Source organism: Scyliorhinus canicula, chromosome 3 (genome assembly GCF_902713615.1).
Source record: "Scyliorhinus canicula chromosome 3, sScyCan1.1, whole genome shotgun sequence".
Classification (NCBI taxonomy): Eukaryota; Metazoa; Chordata; class Chondrichthyes; order Carcharhiniformes; family Scyliorhinidae; genus Scyliorhinus; species Scyliorhinus canicula.
In genome coordinates, this window is record NC_052148.1 from 251,112,866 (window position 1) to 251,133,399 (window position 20,534).

At 46.9% G+C, this 20,534-nt stretch overlaps 1 protein-coding gene across 1 annotated transcript in view; it reads right to left on the minus strand.

Annotated features, from left to right (window-relative positions):
• Positions 1–1,842: 1,842 nt before the first annotated feature.
• The window catches only part of kiaa0232 (KIAA0232 ortholog), a 129,668-nt gene continuing 110,976 nt past the window's right edge, over positions 1,843–20,534 (minus strand). The window contains exon 10 of the mRNA XM_038792533.1: positions 1,843–2,167. Coding sequence (XP_038648461.1) covers positions 2,045–2,167 — 123 coding nt within the window. The 3' untranslated portion in view covers positions 1,843–2,044. The remainder of the gene's footprint in view (positions 2,168–20,534) is intronic.

The window sequence follows — 20,534 nt, forward strand, 5'->3', positions numbered from 1 at the left end:
CAGTCACGTCACAAGGTTCCAGAACATCATGCCACCCTCTCCACCCACCCCTTGCCCCCACCACTCCCCATTGCCCCCCCAGTAAGTAATCTGTCCTCACATCCCTGCTCCCACTCACCTCTCAGGCATGCCACACATCGGTCTCATTGCAGGACAAACTCGAGCACAACCGTCATGAGTGGGCACAGCCACCAAGTCATGCCCAAGCAGAGAACCCCAACGCCCATTTTTATCAATAAAAATATCCATCTCCTTCTTGAAACCATTTAATCACTCCGGTTCCGCAGTGCTATGGAGCAGTGAGTTCCACAGATTCACCACCCTCTGCGAGAAGCAGTTCCTCCTCATCTCAGTTCTCAATCTACTGCCTCTCAAACTATATCTGTGAACTCTAGTTCTAGATTTCTCCACAAGGGGGAAGATTTGGTCAACGTTTACTTGATCAATTTAGAAATTTATATATCTCGATCAAATCCTCTCATCCTTCTAAACTCCAGCGAGTATAAGCCCAAACTGTTTAATCTCTCCTCATACATCAACCCCTTTCATCCCCTGACTGTTGCTATATTTATTTGGTTATAAATATGGCAGTCAATATGGTCGCCTTCCTTAATCCTAATTATGTTTGCTTTAGAGTCGCCAGGTATCTTTCGATACCGCCATAAGGTTCAAACCCGAATACTGATCAAAGAGCCAATGCATCAGTTAGTTAGTTCAAAGTCAGTACTATTTATTTACACACACAGTAATATCTACTCATGCACAAAATACTACAAACTAAACTATCTCTAACGCTAACGCCTATACTTAACTTCGGGTGCCCACCGAGTCAGAGGAACAATGGCCGTTGTTCTGATCTGAGGTTGTTGGGATCGACGAAGTAACAGGAGAACAACCAAGGTCGTCCGTCTGGTAACAAGCATTGACCTTGGACTTACTTGCTTCTGGTGCAGCTGGTGGACGGGTCTCCCCGCTTCGAGAGCCGAGTCCAAGAGAGCAAATCTCTCATGAGGGTTCCTTCTTATACCTGGAAGGGCTTCTTGCGCTTTTAGGTGGGCCTTAAACTTGATCCCAATTAATTGGGCCAATTCTTGATCACTGGTATTGATCTTGACCAATAAAGGGGTGGGTGCCCCGATGGCTGGGCGTGTCTTTGGTGGCCGTTGGCTTGGCTTTGTTTGTGCTTTCGGTTTGGGGAACTGGAGCCGGGGTGTCTGGAGCTAGATCGGTTGCTTGAGTATCTTTCCTTTGTTCCCGGAGATGGGCCATCAATGTTAATTGACCGATAGTTTCAATTCCGTCTGGGAGCTGTCTCTCCATTTGGGGCTCTGTGCCTGCTTGTTTTCCTAACATTGTCCACAGTTCCCTACATTCTTTGCGAGCATCCATTTTGTATTCTGGAAGTGGCCATCCCAGATGGCTACACTCCCTCCTTGTGATCCTCAACGCGAAGCATGAAGGATCATATTACTGCATCTTCTTCGTTCTCCTTCTAAGTTGGGCATCCATAAGCAAGGACAGGCTCTACACTACTCTCCTATGGATTGAAACTTTAACCTAAATTTATGTACACACATCATTATAAAATTCTACAGGGTACTATGACATGCAGGCATACATTACAAAATAAAAAACTGGAACCTCTAACTGTCCTTAATCTAAACTATCCTTAATTAATCAAAAGAATTTACAACATTTTAAACTGTACAATACCAGCAATACAGGGCTCTCTGGCTTGGCAGTCAAGCACAGAGTTTTACATTTCTTTTATTAGAACGAACACACAAAAAAATGGATGCACTTTAATTCACTTAAAGGGGTTGGGGGTTTGCTGAAGTCCGAAAATAGGGGATCTGAATGTGTATATCGGAGTGCGGGAGGCTTTCCTCCGCCATTTCTTGAGTCTTAGGATCTGAACAACACTGCAGAGTATCGCAAGTACTAAAAGTTATGAACTTGTCACACCAGGTTGGCGTATCAGTTGCTGTCTCTGAGTGTGGTGTGTCGCAGGGATGGGAAACATTCACGGCCTGTGGGGTAGGGATCAGGGGGGGTCTTGTCCGCACGCAACTGTAGGGATCCCGTGAAGATACAAAAGTAGACCATGATGTCCGTCTTCATGTTCTTTCTTCCATAGTCTTCCTGTGGCTTCGGTAGTTCTGGATTTCTGTGGGCACAAGCATAATCTCTGTTATTATCTTGCTTAAGATCTTGTATGTCTGTCTGTCTGCCCTTTTATTGCCAATTACCCATTATAATTGGTCACCATCTGTGACTCCCTCATTTTTTTTAAAACCAAATATTTTTGGACAAGACATCCAAGAAGGAAATACTGACACAGCGTGAACAGTCTCGCAGCCTGTGCGATCGATGCGGTGAATGTACCAGCCCAGTGTTTGAGGATGTAAATAACATATGGAAAGCAACCCAAGGGTCGCCGTAAAACAAACAAAAGAGTTTTGAACCAAAAGTTCTGAACGGGGTGCTTATGGGCCGCGGCGGGTAAGAATGGGTGGAATCCCCAGGTAGGACCGTGACCAGTGCCATATGTGCATTACCCGAGCATAGGTGACCAGGGGGTCCTCAGGCAGGGTGGGGACTAGTGCCGTTACTCCACTGCCTGAGTGACCAGACAAGAACGGTAAGAATTTGTGTTCACCATGGATGTTGCCTCGTGATTACCTTCGAATCAGAAGAGTAGCTATGATCGGTTGTCTGCCGACAAACTTGTTCCTTTAACTGCCAGTGGGCGTTAAAGAATGGTGGCGTGGGGCCATGAAAACTTTAAGTGAACAAACAACATTCAAACAACAAACTAACATTACAAAATCGTGCAGGTTCCATCTGAAAGGACACCGTAAATCTTCATCGGAGCTTTTTACCATCATCTGGACACCTCATTGCTCTATAGCGAACAGAGTCGCAAAGGGGTTCGTTTGGTGGGAGTCAGACTCTAAGTCATCATCTTCTCCTGGTTGCCATACTTGTGACTGGAATAGTCATGCCAAAGCTGCATGGGGCAAGTTGCAGTCCATCTCATCATTCCGGATGAGCCTGTACGAATTGTGTCGGTGCCAGTATTTAGTATCGAGGTTGGAGCTGCTAGGGGTTAATCCGTAATCGTCGGGCGATGGGTCTGGATCAGGGGCTTTAGTATAGGTTATTTCAAAGTCGCTGGAATCATGTTCGGAGTCGCTGGAAGTGAGGCCTGGTGCAGGGGTGTAATCGTAGCGTGGTGTGCTGGGGCTGTCACTATCGCTGTCGGTTGGAGGAAGGGAGAGGCGGAGTTGTGCCTCTGGGGGTGGAGTCGAAGTCTTGTCTGAGGATGGGCTGGACAGGTTGGGGGAGGGTAGGAAAAGGTTGTTTGTGGGCGGGGCGTGTTCATCTCTGCTGCGAGCAAGATGTGGTGTGAATGGTTGTTCTGCGAGTCATAAGCCGTAAGCTGGTTTATGTGGAACCACGCAGACTTGCCATTAGGATAGGTGATTTTATATACGGAGGGGCTGACTTTATCAGAAATGGAGTATGGTCCTGCAAATTTGGGGGAGAGGAATGAACTGGGGTTGATAGGGCTAGCATGACTTGCTGCCCTACTACAAATTCTGTGGTGTGTCCTGTCTTATCAAAGCAAACTTTGCTTCTTGCGTGTCCCTAGCCTAACAGCTGCTGCAAGCTGGGCTGCCTTTACATTTTCTAAAATCTATTGTGCTGCTTTCTCATGCGTGAGGGGTTGGCAAAATCCAGTCCTAATAAATATTCTGTCCCTTTCATGGGGCATCCGGTCATAAGGGTGTGGGGGGTGTTTCCTGTGGACGTGGATACCGTGTTTCGTATGAACATTAATGCAAATGGGAGAATTGTGTCCCAGGTGCTATTGTGTTGATGCACCATTTTTCTGAGGGTCACTTTTAAAGTTATGTTCATTCTTTCTACTATGCCGCTTGATTGGGGATGGTATGCAATGTGTAATTTTTGTTTGATTCCGAAGATTGTAAAGACGATTGTAAAGACCACTTGTCCTGTAAAATGAGAGCCTTGGTCGGACTCTTTGCTGGGGGGAAGTCCTCATCTTGTAAAAATGTGCTGAGTGAGGATCTTGGCTGTCGCTTTAACCATGTCCGTTCAGGATGGAAAGACTGCCACCCATTTTGTGAAAGTGTCGATGACCACCAACAGATACTTGAGACCATTCCTGGAGGGGGGTAGGTGTCCTATATAATCAATCTGCAAATTCGTCCAGGGGCCATTAACGGGGTGGGTGTGACTAAACTGACCTTTCCTTGCGTATCTTTACGGATTTATTCTGGGCCAGATTAAACAGTTTTCAATGTAGTGCGTTACATTGGATTTCAAATCAGGCCACCAGCAGAGAAGTCGGAGGTGGGCGAGGGTTGCTTCTATGCCTTGATGTCCATGGTTATCATGGAATTGACAAATAATCTGTTTCCTGTCCTGGCTGGGGACTACATAAATTCTTTCTTTTAAAATCACACGGTCATGTGTTGTCAATGTGTTCTTGTATTTATCGCAGGGGGCTGGGAAGTTGCCTTTTAAAACTTCCCTGAGCTGTGCTGCTTCTTTTTGGGCCTGTGCCAAATCCTGAATGTTGATCTTTGAGACCTGAATTGCGTGTACTGGGGCGCTCTCGGGAGGATTCCAAAAGTGACCGTGTCTGGAACCTGCTTTGCTAGGGCGTCTGCCTTAACATTACTGGGGGAGAAGAACGATGGTGGCTACGAAATTTAATAATCCCATATTTTCGATCTTTGGCTGTTTTTAGGATATGCTGGAGTAATGGGGCTGAGGGTAGAGGTTTTCCCTCTGCGGAAACGAATCCTCTAGATTCCCACAGGGGTAGGAATTCTGTTAAACTGTTGCAGACTATAAACTGTCGGAATATTTGTCGGCTGGGGTCGGGAACGAGTCGGGGTGTTCTACAATATACGCTATGGCTGCCAGTTCTGCTGCCTGCAAGCCTAAGTGTCCTTCTAACGCGCGTCCCTGCGCGTCCTCTACAAATATACAACCGGTAATCCTTTTCCATTCAAAACTGTGGAGGAGCCATCCACATAGATTCTAAGGGGTGCACCTGTGTCTGTGGGTTGGGGTATCTGGGGTGTAGTACCTGCTTTGGGGGGAACTCACTTTGGTATAAAGGATCATGTATTGTGCCTCGTGGTTATTATTTCACACTCATGTGGGGTGCCTGCATATTGTAAATTATCAGCGAGGAAAGTGTGGGTCTTTGTCCTCTTAACTGTTATGTCCCGTCCCTGTAAGAGAAGGGTCCAACGGGCTGCACGGATCTGGCTGACTGTGCTATCCTTAAGTCTACCATCAAGTAGTTGTGTTGGGGTGCGTTCAGTTAGAATGGTGATAGGGTTGAGTCCTGTAATGTCAGCAAAGTATTGTACTGCCCAAAAAACTTCTAGCAGGTGCCTTTCGCAGGCAGAAAATCCTTGCTCGACTGGATCAAGTACTGGTGAGGCGTATGCCACGGAGCCTAAACGATCATGTCTTTCTTGGAGGAGCACGGCCGAAAAGGTTCGGTCGGTGCTTGCAACTTCAATTACGTACGGGGAGAGTGGATCTGGGACCTGTAACGCGGGGGCTGTGCTGAGGGCTCTTTTTAATGGATCCATGGCATCCGTGTGGTGTGGAAGCCATTCCCAAGGTGCTTGCTTCTTGAGAAGTTTGGAGAGGGGCGCTGCCTTTGTGGCAAAACCGTCGATGTGATTCCTACAGCAGCCAACCAGTCCTAGAAATGACTGGAGGGCTGTGACGTTGTGGGGCAGAGTAATTTGACAATCGAGTTGATTCGTTTCTGCTCGATCTCTCATTTGCCATGTGTGATTACTGTTCCTAAGTAAATCACTTTTTCCTGTAAAATCTGGGCCTTTTTGGGGTTCACATGACAGCCAATTTGTTGAAGGAGTCCTAATAATTCATCGAGAAGCAAAATGTGCTCTTTCTTAGTGTCTGTCTGTAGAAGCAAGTCATCTACATATTGGATCAGACAATCGGGTCGGGACAATTTGGCTAAACCATTCGCCAGCTGTTGGTGGAAAATGGAGGGGGAGTTGTGGAAGCCTTGTGGAAGGCACGTCCATGTGTATTGCTGTCTCTGGAAGGTGAAAGCAAATTTATATTGGCACGCTTTATCCAATGGAATGGACCAAAAGCAGTTGCTAATGTCCAAAATCAAATTTTTTTGACTGTAGTCCCTGTTTGAGCATGGTCTCGGGACTCGTTACTACGGTGGGGGCTGCTACTGGGGTTACTTTGTTTAGTGCCCGATAATCGATGGTCAGTCGCCATGATCCATCGGGTTTCCTGACAGGCCAAATTGGTGCATTATTCGTTGAGGCTATTGATCAATGTATGCCTTGGTCAAGCAGACTCTATCACCTTTGAGATTTCTCCCTCTGCTTCTTGGGGAAAACCGTACTGTTTTTGGGGTCTGGGGTCGGGACCTGTAATGTTCACTAAGTCAGCGATCTTGCCACAGTCATGTTTGTGCTGTGCAAATGCTGCTTTGTGTCACTGCAGGACTTCCCTAACTTCTTTATTCTGACTAATGGCTCGAGGGTCGAATCAGAAGTCTCCTACTGCGCTAATTCTATTTTCATAGTCTCCAACTGTGAGCGTGGCGGGGGTCGTGCAGCCTTTGCCATTTTCCACACACATTTATTTACCGTATCGAATGATAGATTGTGGGAGCTCATAAAATCAATGCCTAAAATGTGTTTGACTGTCTGGGGTAGGTCGACCAGGACTACGGGGTGTTTCTTTTTAATGTTCCCTATCTGAATGGCTACAGGGGTTGCAATGTGTCCCTGCTGTAAGTGCCCTGTAAAACCGCTGAGAGTAATGGTGTCCGTGGTGGGCCATGTGTCTCGCTGAAACATTGTGGAGGAATTTATCGTGGTACGGGACCCTCCTGTGTCCCAAAGAAAGTCCACGTGGTGTCCCCGGACTGTGCCTGCCACTACTGGTCTCCCGGACTTGTCCCAAAGGATGTCACAGACCCAAGTTGGGGAGTCCGAACACAGTCAATCGGTGCCGTTCATATCTGCGTTACCAGAACGGGCGCTAACACTATGGATTGGCTTGGCCCTATTCATATTTAGGGTGCCTGTCTGCTGTTTTCGCTGTTGCTTCTGGGTGGCTTGACATTCTCGTGCATAGTGTCCTAATTGTCCGCAATTATAACGTTCTTGGGATTTAGGCTGCTGTGGGCCATTTCTTCTCTCATTTACCCATGCGAGGTTCTGGTGCGTCCTACCTGGGTGCATGTTAGCATCTGCCTGCTCTTCCTCTGCTTTACCGTAAGCTGATTTTCCCTGCATGGACTGTTCCAAGCGCGGGACAGTCTCTTTAGTACCCATTTCTCATTGTGGGTCTCGTCTGAGGGGTCGTAATTTGCGCAAGCTCTCTGTCCTGCCTCTGTCGCATGAGAGACTAGGATGCGGGTCCATTTGGCCATATTATTTGGGGACAAATGGGCGCGGGCTAACTCTCCAAACACCGCAGTAAAATGTATCCACAAGCGTCCAGCAAACGCTGTGGGGTGCTCTGTCTTCTTTTGCCTACACTTGTTTAGGCCTTCTACGGGGTCTCCTTTGTTATAGCCAATCACATCTAGAATCGCTGTGTGCATTTCTTGGTGTGCCTCCTCCTACATTTTGTGGGTCGGGAAGGGCTGCCACGACTGAAGGGTCGAGGCTTAAAACTGTGAGCTTCACTTGCTCTTTATCATTCAGGCTGTACATGGTCGCCTGCTGTTTTACTCTTGCAAAGAACTGGTGGGGGTCCGATGTGGGTAGGAACGGTGTAATCTTATCGCACGTCACTTAATTGAGTAACTGTTAATGGGTGGTGTATAGGAAATCTGGGTTTCCTTCTGCTGTGGCCCTGCGATGTGTGGTTACAGGGGTGTGTTCTGCCTGTGCAGTCAGGGGTTGGGGTGCTTTTCGTTTCTGGGGTTTGTCCCGTGTACGTGTGCCATGTACATATCTGTGGGTAGTCTCATTTAATTCCTGCCAATCGGGGCCATTTTCTTGGTCTAATTGGGGTCCAAACGTGCTCTGGAATCCATTTTGGACAGAAAGCAGAGATTGCAGTTCTGCAATTTGCTTCCGGCACTTTGCGTGATCTACCGACCTCTGCCTTTGTTCAGTCGTGGAAGTGTGGAGTGCTTGTAGGGCTGCTTTTAAATCGTTACACTGTTTCTGTAACTGCTCAACCTGTTGTTCTGTTTCCTGTCTAACCAAGATGTTGCGTGTCTTGGTAGGCTTTGTCGTATTGGGACTAAAAGCTGCTCAAATGGGCGAGACAGGATTGGTGTGCCCGTTTGACAGCCTCCATCTCCTTGTCCCTCGCCGCTAACTGCTCTCTCGGTTGCCTGTTTTCTTTCTCATACTCCCTCACGTCTCCTTCACTATTCTCATCTCTCTCTTCAATCACTCTACGGAGCGTCCTAACGACCTCCTCTGTGCCTCGCAATTGTGCCAAGCAGGACACGATTGCCATCGGCTTGCGAGCTTTCCCTAAGCTCTTCCTATGGATCTCTGTCAGGTTCTCCCACCAAGTATGCCCGCTACTTCCGGGACCTATTTCATCATTCGCGCAGAATTCGCTCCAAAGTGGCCATCCTTTCCCTTTGAGGTTCTTTTTGATTTCCTCTTCCCTTACGGGACACTGTCCTACTCTACTGGTCGCTGCGACCTCAAATTCCTGGGGGTTCATAAGGCATTCCATTGCCTTCATTGCCATTTTTAACATTTCTATCGCCATCTCTGGGTTTCTACAAAATTTGGAATAGAGGGTGATAAAGTGGTGATGTAAACACGGGTACGGCTTACGCTATTTTCTGGCCTACAAAACACCCGACAGTTTTACGCAACAAAATCTCTCAGGTTTACCTTATATCCCTGTTAGTACGCATGTAAATAACACACTTCCGAATTTTGGTGGTTTGATCAGTATTGGTTCTTATGCTTGTGGTTTTTCTTTTTCCAATTGGATTCTAATTCAAATTCGGGTTCTCTCGGAGTGATTGGGTCACTTCTAGGCCGAGTCCAGTCAGATGTCGCCAGTATATGTTGCTATATTTATTTGGTTATAAATATGGCAGTCAATATGGTCGCCTTCCTTAATCCTAATAATGTTTGCTTTAGAGTCGCCAGGTATCTTTCGATACCGCCACAAGGTTCAAACCCGAATACTGATCAAAGAGCCAATACACCAGTTAGTTAGTTCAAAGTCAATACTATGTATTTACACACACAGTGATATCTACTCATGCACAAAATACTACAAACTAAACTATCTCTAACGCTAACGCCTACACTTAACTTCGGGTGCCCACCGAGTCAGAGGAACAATGGCCGTTGTTCGGATCTGAGGTTGTTGGGTTCGGCGAGGTAACAGAACAACCAAGGTCGTCCGTCTGGTAACAAGCGTTGACCTTGGACTTACTTGCTTCTGGTGCAGCTGGTGGACGGGTCTCCCCGCTTTGAGAGCTGAGTCCAAGAGAGCGAATCTCTCGTGGGGGTTCCTTCTTATACCTGGAGGGGCTTCTCGCGCTTTTAGGTGGGCCTTAAACTTGGCCCCAATTAATTGGGCCGCTTCTTGATCACTGGTATTGATCTTGACCAATAAAGGGGTGGGTGCCCTGATGGCTGGGCGTGTCTTAGGTGGCCGTTGGCTTGGCTTTGTTTGTGCTTTCGGTTTGGGGAATTGGCGCCGGGATGTCTGAAACAGTGTTGGTTGCTTGAATGTCTTTCCTTTGTTCCCGGAGCAGCACGGTAGCATGGTGGTTAGCATAAATGCCTCACAGCTCCAGGGTCCCAGGTTCGATTCCCGGCTGGGTCACTGTCTGTGCGGAGACTGCACGTCCTCCCCGTGTGTGCGTGGGTTTCCTCCGGGTGCTCCGGTTTCCTCCCACAGTCCAAAGATGTGCGGGTTAGGTGGATTGGCCATGCTAAATTGCCCGCAGTGTCCTAAAAAAAGTCAGGTTAAGGGGGGGGGGGGGTTGTTGGGTTACGGGTATAGGGTGGATATGTGGGTTTGAGTAGGGTGATCATTGCTCGGCACAACATTGAGGGCCGAAGGGCCTGTTCTGTGCTGTACTGTTCTATGTACTCTATAAGATGGGCCATCGATATGTTAATTGACCTATAGTTTCAATTCCGTCTGGATGGAGCTCTCTCTCCTTGTGGGGCTCTGTGCCTGCTTGTTTTCCTAACATTGCCCAGTTTCCTACATTCTTTGCGAGCGTCCATTTTGTATTCTGGAAGTGGCCATCCCAGATGGCTACATGCCTCCAATGCCACCACATCCTTCCTCAAATAAGACCAAACTGGACACAATACTCCAGACGTGATCTCACCAACACCCTATACAATTGCAACAACAGTTCTCTACTTTTATACTTCAGTCCTTTTGCAATAAACGCTAATATTCAATTTGCCCTTAATTCCATGATATGCCTGCATACCGACTTTCTATGATTCATGAGCAAAGACACCCAGATCCCTCTGCCCCGACACACTATGAATCTGTTTTTCATTCAGCTAATAACTTGCCTTTTTATTTTTTTGGCCGAAATGGATAAACTCATGCTAATCTACATTAAACTCCATCTGCCAGATTTCGGCCCAATCTCCTCGCCTATCTATATCCATCTATAAAATGTTTATCTCTTCACTGCCTGCTTTCCCACCTATTTTAGTATCATCTGCGAATTTTGCTATGTTACACTCTGTCCTGTAAACAGTTGGGGTTCGAGGACTGACCCCTGCGGCATCCCGCTAGTTACAGTTCACCAGCCAGACAAGGGTTCACTTATCCCAACCCTCTACTTTCTTTCAGTCAGCCAATCCTCAATCCAATCTACTACTCTACCCGCAATCCCCTGTAATCTCACCTTCTGGATCAGTCGTTCATGCCGCACCTTGTCAAATGTCCTCTCGAAGTCTACATATACCACATCGACAAGTTCCCCATTATCCACCTTGCTGATCATGTCCTCAAAGAACTCAAGCAAGTTTATCAGGCATTGCTTACCCTTCATAAAACCAAGCTGGCAAGATGGATTGAGCTTTGTCTTTCCAAATGTTCAGTCATCTCCTCCTTAATGATTGATTCCGGCAACTTCCCCACCACAGAGATAAAGCTAACCATCCTTTAGTTTCCTACTTTTTGCCTCTCCCTCTTTTGAATAGGGTAGCAAGTGATGAAGATGATTGAGGTAGGAAGGGTGGTGGATGTTGTCCACATGGATTTCAGTAAAGCCTTTGACGAGACCCCTCATGGCAGACTGGTACAAAAGGTGACGTCACACAGGATCAGAGGTGAGTTGACAAGATGGATACAGGACTGGTTCGGTCATAGCAGCCAGAGGGCAGCGGTGGAAGGGTGGGTTTCTGAATGGAGCTCTGTGACGAGTGGTATTCCTCAGGGATCAGTGCTGGGGCCTTTGTTGTATATATGAATGATTTGAAGGAAAATGGAGCTGGCCTGATTCGTACATTTGTTGATGACACAAAGATTGGCGGAGTGAAGAGGATTGTCAGAGGATACAGCAGGATATAGATCGGTTGGAGATTTGGGGCTGGTTTAGCACACTGGGCTAAAGAGCTGGCTTGTAATGCAGAACAAGGCAGCAGTGTAGGTTGAATTCCCGTACCAGCCTCCCCGAACAGGTGCCGGAATGTGGCGACTAGGGGCTTTTCACAGTAACTTCATTGAAGCCTACTTGTGACAATAAACGATTATTATTATGAGTGACAGATAGTGTTTAATCCGGATAAACGTGAGACAATGCATTTTGGGAGGTATACACTAAATGGCAGAACCCTCAGGAGAATTGACAGGCTGAGAGATCTGGGCACACAGGTCCACGGGTCACTGCAAGTGGCAACGCAGATGGATATGGCCGTCAAGCCTGCATACAACATGCTTACCTTCATTGGCCAGGGCACTGAGTACAAAAATTGGCAAGTCGGACTTCCGGTGACGGGGATGTGCTGAGCGGATATAGGAAAGTTGGCCTTCCTCTGGGAACTGAGAAAATTGGCAGAAAGATAGCACAAAGATAGGTCACGAAACTTGTTGAAACTGCACCCCCCCCCCCCGCCCCATCAAGTCCACCAAACTGCCAACAAATACCTGGGAATAACTCCAGTACCTGAAAGGGTGGTAGAACGAATTGGAGCTGGCCATACCCGGGCAGGCTGGGTCACCGGGGCTCACGTCGGAATACCCACCGGCAAATGAGCGGACGGACCTCCTGATTCAGCAGCTAGTAAAACACAGGGACGCCATCAAGCTCAAAATGATGGCAACAGCGAAGTCGTGGATGCCCTGGCCCCCTGCAAGTTGGCGCTAGAAAAGGCAGAGCAGCCGGTGGCGGCACAAGAGGTGACAATCAGAGACCTGGAAAACACAGTGACCAACCAGAGAGATCAAATTGCCTTCTTGGAGATAGAAATGGCAAGGCTGGTCGCAATGCAAAGGACACTTTGAAGATCGAGGACCAGGAGAACTGGTCGAGTCGCCGAAACCTCCGCATCATATGTCTGCCGGAAAGTATTAAGGGTAGGAGCCCCATGGAATATGTGGCCCAGATGCTGGATAAGCTCATCGGGAGGGAGTACTTTCCCAAGTCCCTGGAGTTAGACAAGAGCCCACAGGTCACTCAGGCCAAAGCCTAAAGCGGGAGAACATCCAAGGTCCATCATGACGAAATTTCACCGGTATCAGGATCGGGAGAAGATTCTAAACTGGGCAAGGCACACATGGACCCGCCAGTGGGTAGGCCATTCAAACCGAGTATACAGGACATTGGGGCAGACCTGGCCAAGCACCACGCTGAATTTAACGCAGCCAGGTCGGCCCTTCACAAGACTGGGTTGCAGCTTGGACCTCTGTACCCAGCTAAACTGTGGGTAACCTTCCAGTGGAAGGAATACTACTTCACCACACCGGCTGCAGTGGACAGGTTTGTGCACAGACACGGGCTGGGAAGGCACCAGCTCCAGTAAAAACAAACTCTGTATAAAGAACAGAAAAGGATAACTGCGTGGGACAGAACTACCTCGCTTTCAACCTAACTTTGAGTCCCAGGAATGAGCGGGTGAGAGCGGTAAGGTGCAGAGATAGATGAGGGAAGAGCTTGGGGGGGGGGGGGGGGGGGGGGGCGGCGCGCGCGGAGAAACACCACGGGTGGGAGAGGATAAAGTTGCTCCGGGAGGAGGGAGGGCACCACACTAGCGGGCAAGCCAGCGCAGGGAGGTAGGGGAAGGGCGCAGCATAGCTCCCGACAGAGATGGAATGCCTGACAGAATGGTGGGGGGGGGGGGGGGTAAGAGAAACTAAAGAGGTAGAGCAACTCAATAAGGGGAATCAGGGATAGGAGGGAGGATGGGGGAAGGGTGAGTAGGTTTGGCTAGAACAGGTTGCACATGGCGGCTGCGGTAACAATGCCGAGAACCACCATTTTGATGCAGAGGCACATCCACATGGAGTAAAGGTGGTACAGTGGTTAGCACTGCTGCCACACGGCACCAAGGACCCGGGTTCGATCCCGACCCCGGGTCACTGTCCGTGTGGAGTTTGCACATTCTCCCCATGCCTCCAAGGATCTCAACCCCACAACCCGAAGATGTGCAGACTAGGCGGATTGGCCACGCTAAATTGCCCCTGAATTGGAAAAAAAGAATTGGGCATTTTAAATTTTTTTAAAATCCACATGGAGTAAATGGCATTGGCAGATATCATGGATATCCCCTGGTACAACTCTGCACATGAAGGACAATGTAACAGCACAGCTCAAAACAATGGCAAGAGTACAAACATACCTGGCATGACAACGAATCTCACCAATTCACGTTTGCTTCACTACAAACAAGCAAACCAGCTTTCAAGAAAGATGACATACAGAATCGCCACAAGCATGGAAAAAAAAGTCTAAATCAGACAATGAAGTGATGCAACCATTCGAACACCTCATGATGACTTCTTGGTGACTTAAACACAAGAACACTGACGACGTTCACAAAGAAATGACAACATCAACATCACCACTTCAACAACAGAAGGAGAAAGCAACTCAACGGTACAAATTCATAAGATTGGACTCATAGATATTAATTGGTATTGTAGAGTCATCAATATAATCACAACTTGTACATGTCATCACCTGTTTTGTACAATTTCCTTTAAAAGTACATAAAATATGAAACGCGATAAAGGGGGGGGGGATGTAGTGATATGCATCATGTATATACACAAGGGGTTAATGTAAATACACTACAACTAAGTAACCACTTGAAGGAGCACCAGAGATGTCATGACATACAGACACGCAACCAATGGGTCATTAGAACAGGACACAACCAATGGGTAATCAGGACACCCAGAGGTGGCCTTAAAGGGGCACTACATGACCCATATAAAAAGGACAAGGCACACAAGCTCTGCCTCTTCCACCGGCAGAAACCAAGAGAGCAGGGCAGGGTTGATTATCAGCAACATCACACCCTAGAACATGGTCGAGAGCAAGCTTGTATAGTTAGCAGATTAGTAGAGTGTCAAACTCATTTCAGAGCATTGTTAATCGTTCAATAAATACGTTAAACTTATCTCAGAGCCTGGAGCATCTTTCAGCAGAGCCTACATCAAGTGGCAGCTTATGTTACGAGCAATAATATAACACAACACGGGCCACCAGCCATATCAGCCGCAAACCTATAGGTTGAGTTGGAGTTAAATCTTGCCACACAGTCGGTGCGCACAGGGAGTACTGTAGAGGACTGAGTACACATCCTTGCGGGGCCCTGGTGTTGAGGACTATTGTGGAGGAGGTGCTGTTGCCTATCCTGACAGATTGCGGTCTGTTCATGAGGGGTCAAGTCCAAGATTGCAGAGTTTGCTTATGAGTCTTGTGGGGATAATGGTGTTGAAGGTGGAGCTGTAGTCGATGAACAGCAGTCTTACATAGGTGTCCTTGTTGTCGAGGTGTTCAAGTGTTGATTGTAGAGCCAGGGAGATAGCATCTGCTATGGACCGGTTGCTATGGACCAAACTGCAGTGGATCGAGACCGACTGGGAGGCTGGCAGTGATCCGTCTCATGACTAGCCGCTCGAAGCATTTCATGATAACAGACGTCAGGTCCACCGGTCGGTAGTCGTTGAGGCAGGCTACCTTGTTCCTCTTTGATACTGGTATTATGGTGGTTTTGAGAGCCTCAGTGGGCTTTGTGACTCCCCTAAGGGTGAGGAAGGGCAGTTGAGTGTATTCAATGGATCAATTTTCTAATCTCACAGGGGAATGAGACACTGCAACCCAACATCTACTGAACGGGGTGACGGATGAGCATCTTCACTGGTCGCCATATTATAGGAAGGATGTGATTACGCTGGAGGGGGTGCAGAGGCGATTCACCAGGATGTTGCCTGGGATGGGTCATTTAAGTTGTGAAGAGAGGTTGAATAGGCTTGGGTTGTTTTCACTGAAGACTGAGGGGGCGACCTGATCAAGGTGTACAAGATTATAAGGGGCATGAACAGGATGGATAGAGTGCAACTGTTCCCCTTAGTTGAAGGGTCAGTTACAAGGGGACACAAGTTCAAGGTGAGGAGCAGGAGGTTGAAGTGGGACTTGAGAAAAATCATTTTTACCCCAGAAGGTGGTGACAGTCTGGAACACACTGCCTGGGACGGTGGTAGAGGTGGGTTGCCTCACATCCTTTTAAAAAGTACCTGGATGAGCACTTGCCATGTCTTAACATTAAGGCGTTGGGCCAAGTGCTGGCAAATGGGACTAGGTAGACAGGTCAGGTGTTTTTAATTTATCGGTGCAGACTTGATGGGCCAAAGAACCTCTTCTGCACTGTTTTCTTCTGTGTTTCTGTGATAACACATTCCATTGGAGGCCACTGCATACCTCTTTGTTATGGAGACATGAGTAGTATTCTAGTTTATTAACTCAACAATACCGCAATATGCAGAAACAGCATAGTCAAAAAAAAAACCATGGCATGTCAAAAGCAGTTACAAGGTACAATAACCATCGACACACACACACACACACAGTCCCCAATGGCAGCAGCCCCACATCGGCAGAAAGGTGCTCAACCTCCCCTGCCCTCCGGCCGCAGAGACCCACATCGGTGGAAGGAAGCTCCGAGCTTTCCAACTCACTGGAAAAGGTCTCGCTGACACATGGTAATGGAAGAAGGAAAGGGAATATCACCACCTCCACCAGCATCAGTAGCATGCACCAAAAAACACAAAAACAAAGCAAAGGCACCAGTCCAGATAGTAGACAAAAAATAGCGCAAATACACGAGCAAGCATATGAGAAAACATTAAACACCAATAGGCAACAGCACAAAGACACCAGCCATTAACATGGCCTTCCAAACTTGAACTGAAAAATCTTATTTCACAGAAGCGGCCAACACCCTTCAAGGACGTGTCATTACTGCCTCCAAGGTGTCCAGTTGAGGTGAGCCACCTCCGTTCTCCTCCTGTAGTCCCAAAGTCCAGTCACCTGCTCCAGCCAGCCCCCAGTCCAGGCCACAAAAGTAGGAGCAGTAGGAACAACACATGGCTTCCAAACATAGAAACTGTAGTCAGCAGTCCAAACAAAAACAACATCAGATGGTAAATCAGTCCTCCAAACCTCCAGCATGTTGCAGTTGTCTCGGGCCGCTGCCCTTCCTCACCGACAGCAGACTTCCTCCCTCTCCTGCAACAAAGCATTCAGTTGAACCAGCCACCTCTCTCCTCCTTTCTCCAAGAGTCAGCAGCAGTAGTCCATCAAGCAAGCAGAAAGGGAGGCAGGCAGTTGTTAAATCCAGCCTCAGGCTGAACCCGAGGCCAGGGCTTACCAGTAGAATATTCTGCCTCTCTCCTGTCTGCAAATGCCTGCAGCAGTCTCTCAGTAATGGAATTGAGAGCCTCCACAGCCCATGTGTGCTCTCTCCACAATCCTTAGTGAGTGCGAGCTTTGGAGTTCAATGCTTGGGGAATAAGCTGCCACAAGCTTAACTATTGGGCATCAATCAGTGGAACACTTGTGCATTACAATGCTGACTAAATTGGCACAATTGTCTCCAAAGGAAGAGCCAGGGAACTGATTAGGCAACTGGCTTCCCCTTGTGTCAGGCGAGACACACCTGATGCATATGAAGACTGCAGTTTACAGTCAACCTCATCCTGAGAGGGCACCCTCACTCTCCAGCTGCTACTCTAGAAGGGCCATCCCTCAGCGGTGATATCGCCACAAACCCAGCAAAGAAGACATGGGAAGCAAAATCCTTAAACTTACAGCAAATGAAAGTCATCAAGGCCTGCGAGCAACACCCCCTCCCCCCGAGATGCCAAGCCTAAACCCCCCCACCCTGCCCAACTCTGAATTGTACTTATTTGGGTTGCCTACATCCTCTGTAATTGACACCCTGGAGGTTGACGGTGACCTGAGTGCTAACTCCAATATCCCCTTCGCAGGTGTGACATCACGCTGATGCCCAATAAATATTCAGTGAAGGAGGAAGACCCAGCGGGAGGGCTCACTAATGATTGGATGTGGCGGAATTTTAATTACGTCACTGGCAAAGGGGCTGAAAAATTCGATCTCGCCAGTGAGAATCGCACTTGCCGATTCTCGTCATGTTTTGCACCCGCTTTGCCTTTCTCGCTGACAGCTAATGTAGGTTGAAATCACCCCCATTCAATGTGATTTCTTCATTTGACTACAAAGAAACATTTCCATTGTCAAGAAGATTTGATAAAAGTGTTCAAAATTGAGGGGGCTGGACAGGATATATTGGGAGAAACTGCTCCTACTTGTAAAAGGATCGAGAACGAGAGGGCATGGATTTAAAGTGACTTGCAAAAGGCCCAAATGTGATGCGAGGAAGAGCTTTTTCACACAGCAAGTGCTTTGGGTCTGGAATGCACTGCCTGGAAGTGTGGTGGAGGCAGGTTCAACTTAGGCATTCAAAAGGCTTTAGTTGATTAGTTGAATAGAAACAATGTGTAAGGGAACAAGGAGAAGACAGGAGAAAATGGCACAAAGTCATAATATGTTCATTTGGAGAGCCAATGCAGGCACAATATGCCAAATAGCCTCTTTCTGCACCATACATTTTCTGTGATTCTGGGATTTGACCAGGCAATGGCAATATCTTGGTGAACTCCAGCAGCACCCAAACAATTTATTATCCTTCATGGTCTTTAAACAGTTCAGTGTTCTTGCAAATACAAATCTCTTCATCCAAATGGAGAGTTACACGCTTCCAAGGATCTGCAAACAAAACTGAGTTTCTGAGTTACAAATGTTTTCTCACTATCATGGTGCCAAGACTTTCCACGTTACTTACTAGCCTTAACAATTATTCAAGGGATTCAAAAGAAAATATGTATATTTATTAACATAGGTAGGTTTTTCCTTTAGAAATATCCCAACTAGAACCATCTGGTAAAAGGAAATCAACATCCTTCCATAATTATTAAATCATGGATTTTGATTATAGCGGAATCAATTAAAATGTATATTTTTCAGTATTTACCTAAAATTCAATTTTAAACCCCTTACTGCTCTCTACAGTACAAAATGAGATTCAATTTCTACCAATCCACCGGGTCAACTGATAACTTCTCAATGTACTTTGGAGGCTTCCATGAAAGGATTGAAAAGCAGCCACACTGCTTTTGTTACATAAACCTGGCAGTTTTTATTATTTGAACAGCGCTATATCATTTAAAAAATACCAAGAATAAATGTTCTATAAATTCTGCTTCATTTTTCTAACTTGCAATGCATTTCAGCCTGTAGTATGAAGGACTAATGAGTGGCAAAATTCTAAAAGTCCCGTATTAACCCCCTCACTCCCAACACTCAGGAGCCATACTTTTTAAAAACATTACCTCCTAACTCAAACCCACTGACTTCCCAGACATTTAAAATTTTTAACAAACTCAAATCAGGCCATCGACAAGGCTTTCTTAATAGACAGAGGCCTAATTAAGCTGCAGCCCAATAACACAACTCAGTGTCACAACCAAAAACTTAACAGTTATCACGATGCCCATTCTAACAGCTGCACCACAGCAAACCCAAGGTGGGAGGTACAAACTGTTTAAGATAAGGACGGAACTGTGCTCCAAAAGCTAGTGATTCAAAACAAACCTGTTGGACTTTAACCTGGTGTTGTAAGACTTCTTACGGTGCCCACCCCAGTCCAACGCCAGCACCTCCACATCATAAGATAAGGATGGGAGATTAGTTCTTTACAGAATCCATTGTGGGCAATGAGGCCGCAGAAGAATGCCTTGAGACCCTGCAGTCCCAATTGTGGTCCTGATCTTTTGGCAGGACCTTAGTCCCTGAAATAAAAAAGGAATCCTGGAAAAACTTGACAGGTATAGCTGCAACTATGGAGAAAGAGTTAGTGTTTTGACTCTGTGTGACTCTTTGTGAAGTCCCTGGCCTTACTGTTTTTTTTGCCTGCTTTCAAGCTCCTCGGCATCCTCCATGTTGCCCCATTATCATTGGGGTCTAAATCTATTTGTTACCAACCGTTATAACCCGCACAAGGCCAACGGGGATGGACCAATTAGCCTCCCCATGAGCCTTGTAGAATACGTGTTTCCCCAGAGGAGCAGTGGCCCATCACTGGAGTAAATGGACTCCAGCACAAAAGCCGGCCCAGATGGGAGCCGAGTAGGAGTAGTCCCGGCTGGGACCTGACATGTACTGTATATAGTTTACTTTGTAATAAAATAAGTTTCTTTCCGCCTCTTCTTTGGACTCCTCTGTGGCCACTAAACCAATTTAACTGTTTTTAATGGTATAGACAATGGCGATGCTATTGACTAAATATTAAAGTATTCTATACATCATATATGCAGCATTGCAAAACCTCATAGCAAAGACTGACTATGCAGTTTAATTCATGAGGAAGATCTAACATTTGTTCAATTTTATGAGGATTATGAAATTGATGGGTCATTCCAATAAAAATGCATTCTGAAATACATTTTCAAAAAATGGTAGTTTTAGGAGACTTCTCAGCAGATTTTAAAGGCTGTAAACAATTTTTAAAAAGCAATTCTACAGATAGCTAGACCAGCATTTGTTTGTTGCCCATCCCCAACTGCTTTAAACAGATGATGGTGAGATTGCTTCTTAAAGTGCTGCAGACCTTGTGGTGTAGATACACTCAAGAGGAAGTACCAGGACTCTGAACCAGATGACCGTGAAGGAACGACAATATAGTTTCAAGTCAGAATGGTATGTTGCTTGGAGAGGAACTTACATGTGGTGTTCCCATGCGCTTGCTGCCCTTGTTCTTCTGGGGATCATGGATTTGGAAGATGCTATCAAAGGAGGTTTGGCGAGTTGATTCAGGGCATGTTACAGGAGTCACTGTTCACACTCACACTAACAATGGATATTTTTCAGAAACACTAGATGAATGCTGATACCCACAGAGAACCAAATGTTAGCACTTTGGGCA